Genomic DNA, 3,775 nt, shown 5'->3' with positions numbered 1-3,775 from the left:
TGTGGTCATAGTTACTAAAATGCATTTTGGCCTTTATTTGTAATTTGCTAAGATAGTTTAATATACTACACTGAATCAATTTTAATACAGGACACAGAAATTTACAAAATTGACCTACAGTGGTCAACCACACATTCAAAGGTAGAAGAGTGCAAAAGATATGTCTGGGTATTAGACAGCCAAAGGATCCAGCTGAATGCTTAGAGCCCACTGCAATGTCCCATAGGAGTTTATATCAGGAGCCCTAAGGATCCATGAATGGAAGAGCAGGTTGTGTCAGGAGATAGACAAGTTCATGGCAGAAGGTAAGGAGGCAGGGCGGAAAGGCAGGAGGTGGCACCCAATGTGCAGGCACAGACTGGAGCTCCTCCAAAGAGAACAGCTGAAGCAGATCTTAGGAAAATCAGCAACAATGAAGCTCTTTTCCCAAGAAAATCAGCTGAAATCCTGCCCACATTTTTTTCTATTACTCCAACAACACACCCCTAAAGTGGATTTTCCATGTCCAGAATCAATCTTCCAGGCTGAATCAATGCATTTGGGCTTTCCACATGCAAATTAACAGTGAAGTAATTAACCATCACAATGGTACATACTCATCTTAGGGGAGAAAACATGGAATGCCCTAGAAGGATAAACCCACTATCATGAAAATGACAGAATGTGTGAAATGATGAGCCTACTCAGGAAATGAAATGGAAGAATTTGTAATATTTGGGAAGCTTTACCTACAAGGTTTGATAATCACTGGAGGAATGAGGTAAGAAAGTCGAAAAGACCAACTCTAGCTCATTGAAGAACTATTTTGTAGAAATCTACTATGGCCCAAAGTAAAAAATAAGCCAATGACCAAGACAGGTAGAACCCTGCCCCAGAAGAACATCTATCCTTACATATTGGATGCTAAAAGTGGGTGAGCACCCCTGCACTGCCATTACAATCACAAGAAACGGAATCAGTGGATACCAGTGGATATCCCTGTGGGATCGCTGAGGTAAAACTCACTATAGTTTCTCAAGGCACAAAAGCCACAGGAGCATGTGCGTTAACAGGGAGGCCCTCTGCAGTAGTACACATGAGAAAACTCAGATAGAGGACAGTGTCACCCGCAGGAGTGGAAAAACCTCAGTGAGCATGTATGAGGAAATATGTGCAAAGATCTGTTGTGGGAATCACAAGAATAGGGAGGACCAAGGACCTAAAGCAGAGCCCCACTCCAACTAGCAGAGAAGGAGCAGTGACTGAGAAGCCCGGCTTCAGGGGAACTTACAAAAACTTATGGTAGTGTGTCCACCAGTGGGTAACAATGCCATGGGGATCAGATGTGTATAGATGAGGGGCACATATGAGTCTCTGTGGGACATTTGCAGTGTGAAGCAGTGACAGATAACAAAGAAATAAAGACCTCGCTATTCTTGGGTGTGGCATGCTACAATTGGCTTACACATGTGGAATGGCAGGAAAGATGTAACTGCTCCTTGGAATACAGGTAACAGGACAAAAGATTTGAGGATGAACAATGAAAACTAGGTGACAGACATGACTCCCAATGGATCAATTATGGTTCCATGAAGGAAATACTGTCACTCTTTCCCTTTTTCACAGGAGGAGGACTGTTACGATGAATGTCTGGGAGGAAAGCTGAGCATGAGATTTGAGACCTACAAACCCTTTTCAAAGAACTACAAACAGGCATGTGTGTGATCTGCAGCTCTCCATCTTAATGGCAAACACCAACAAGACACTCATGACAGAGTTTGTGCTGGAGGGGTTCTCAGAGCACCCTGAGCTAAGACTCTTCCTGCTTGCCTCCTTCCTGTCCCTCTACACTGTGGCACTGACAGGTAATGCTGTGATTATCGCTTTGATCAGCTTCACCACTGGCCTCCATAGCCCCATGTACTTCTTTCTCTGCAACTTGGCCACCATGGATATTGTCTGCACCTCCTCTGTGATGCCCAAGGCTCTGCTGGGCCTCGTGTCTGCAGAGAACACCATTTCCTTCCAGGGCTGCATGGCCCAGCTCTTCTTCCTTGTCTGGTCAGTATCTTCTGAGCTGCTGCTGCTCACAGTCATGGCCTATGACCGCTACCTGGCCATCTGCTTTCCTCTGCACTACAGCTCCAGGATGAGCCCCAGCCTGTGTGGGGCCTTGGCCATAGGTGTGTGGGGCCTTTGTGCCTTCAATGCTTCGGTCAACACTGCTCTGATGATGCGGTTATCATTCTGTGGCCCCCGGGTGATCACTCACTTTTTCTGTGAGATCCCCCCTCTTCTAGTTCTGTCTTGTAGCCCCACATATGTGAACAGCATCATGACGCTTCTGGCTGATGCCTTCTATGGATGTCTCAACTTAATACTCACCCTGCTGTCCTATGGCTACATTGTGGCCAGCATCTTACACATGCGCTCAGCTGCAGGGAGGCGAAAGGCTTTCTCTACCTGTTCCTCTCATCTCCTTGTGGTTTTGGTGTTTTATTCATCTGTGTTCTGTGCTTACATCAGTCCTGCCTCCAGTTATAGCCCACAGAGAAATAAAACATCTGGAGTGTTGTACACTGCATTGAGCCCTGCCCTGAACCCCCTCATCTACACTCTCAGGAACCAAGAGGTGAGGCGCGCACTTAGGAGACTGTTGCATTTCTCCAGACATCAGTTGTAACCATGCAGGCTGTGATGGGAACAGGGATCTTCCCATGCCTGCACTCCAGAGAGAAGACCTGTGGATATAGGACCTGACTGCCACTGTTTTACCAAAAGTGTAACACCCTCCAACATGGAAACTGAACACTTATTTTAACCTTTGCCATGTGAGTTATTTCACTTGTGCATGTGAGATCTACACACATATGTACATCATGAGCATTTATAAATATTTGCTATGCAGGAGCATCATCAACAGTCCTGACAGATGCCCACTCTTGTTCCATTCAGGGAGACACATAGCTGCCATCCCTGTGCCTCTCAGGAGACTGACAATTCTGAACTGCACTCTTGCTTAACTTCTATTACTCCCTGGCCTGGAACCAAGCTCCAAGTCATAAACAAACAAACAAACAAACAAACAAACCACTGGTAGCATGTGTATCTTGCTCTCCTACTTCCATACATCAGCTGCTAATCACCATTTTATTTAAGTCCAGAGTCCTCTTCTTTTTCTTCAATACACTGTCAAAGTCTAGATTTCCAAGCTTTTCTTATGGCTCCCTTACACATCATTCCATCATTCTGGAGTGAGAAATGTTCCCATACCCTGCCCCCTGAATCTCTGACCACCTGTACTTCTCACAGGCAGCACCCCAAATTGACCGGGATCTTGCTCAGTCTGTCCCCTTTCCAGCAGAGCCTCCCGCTATCTCTACCTACTCTGCTTCACCTGAAAACTCCCACTGTGATCTACCTCTCTGACCCTAATTTAAAGCGGTGATGCTGTCTTCTCACCTGTTATATCACTTATATCACTGATGAACAGTTTCCTCTAGCACTGTCTCTGGTCCCTGAACAACACTCAACCCAAATAGGTTGAGGAATATGTAAGGGCCATTACTATTCTTTCCATTGTATATCCCACAATTGAGTGACTCTCACAAAAGCTTGAATGTACAAAGCTTGATGTCACAGAAGTATAGTGAAAACTTCAGGTTTCATCCATCTGCGTATTTGCACAGCACCAGAGACAGCGTGGTTTGAGAATTATTTATCTTATGGAGCTTCCTTTTACTTTCATTCCCTAATGCTTTGTCTACTTGTGTGGGTCCCTTGTATCTAGTTGTCA

At 45.3% G+C, this 3,775-nt stretch overlaps 1 protein-coding gene across 1 annotated transcript; it reads left to right on the top strand.

Annotated features, from left to right (window-relative positions):
- Positions 1–1,702: 1,702 nt before the first annotated feature.
- Positions 1,703–2,662, top strand: LOC101575505 (olfactory receptor 13A1-like). The gene has a single exon (XM_023709039.1). The coding sequence runs from the start codon at positions 1,724–1,726 to the stop codon at positions 2,660–2,662; it is 939 nt and encodes a 312-aa protein (XP_023564807.1). The 5' UTR covers positions 1,703–1,723.
- Positions 2,663–3,775: the final 1,113 nt, after the last annotated feature.

Source organism: Octodon degus, unplaced genomic scaffold (assembly GCF_000260255.1).
Source record: "Octodon degus isolate 3935 unplaced genomic scaffold, OctDeg1.0 scaffold00010, whole genome shotgun sequence".
Taxonomy (NCBI): Eukaryota; Metazoa; Chordata; class Mammalia; order Rodentia; family Octodontidae; genus Octodon; species Octodon degus.
The sequence above is the reverse complement of the archived record's forward strand: the minus strand, read 5'-3'. Positions and strand labels throughout refer to the sequence as shown.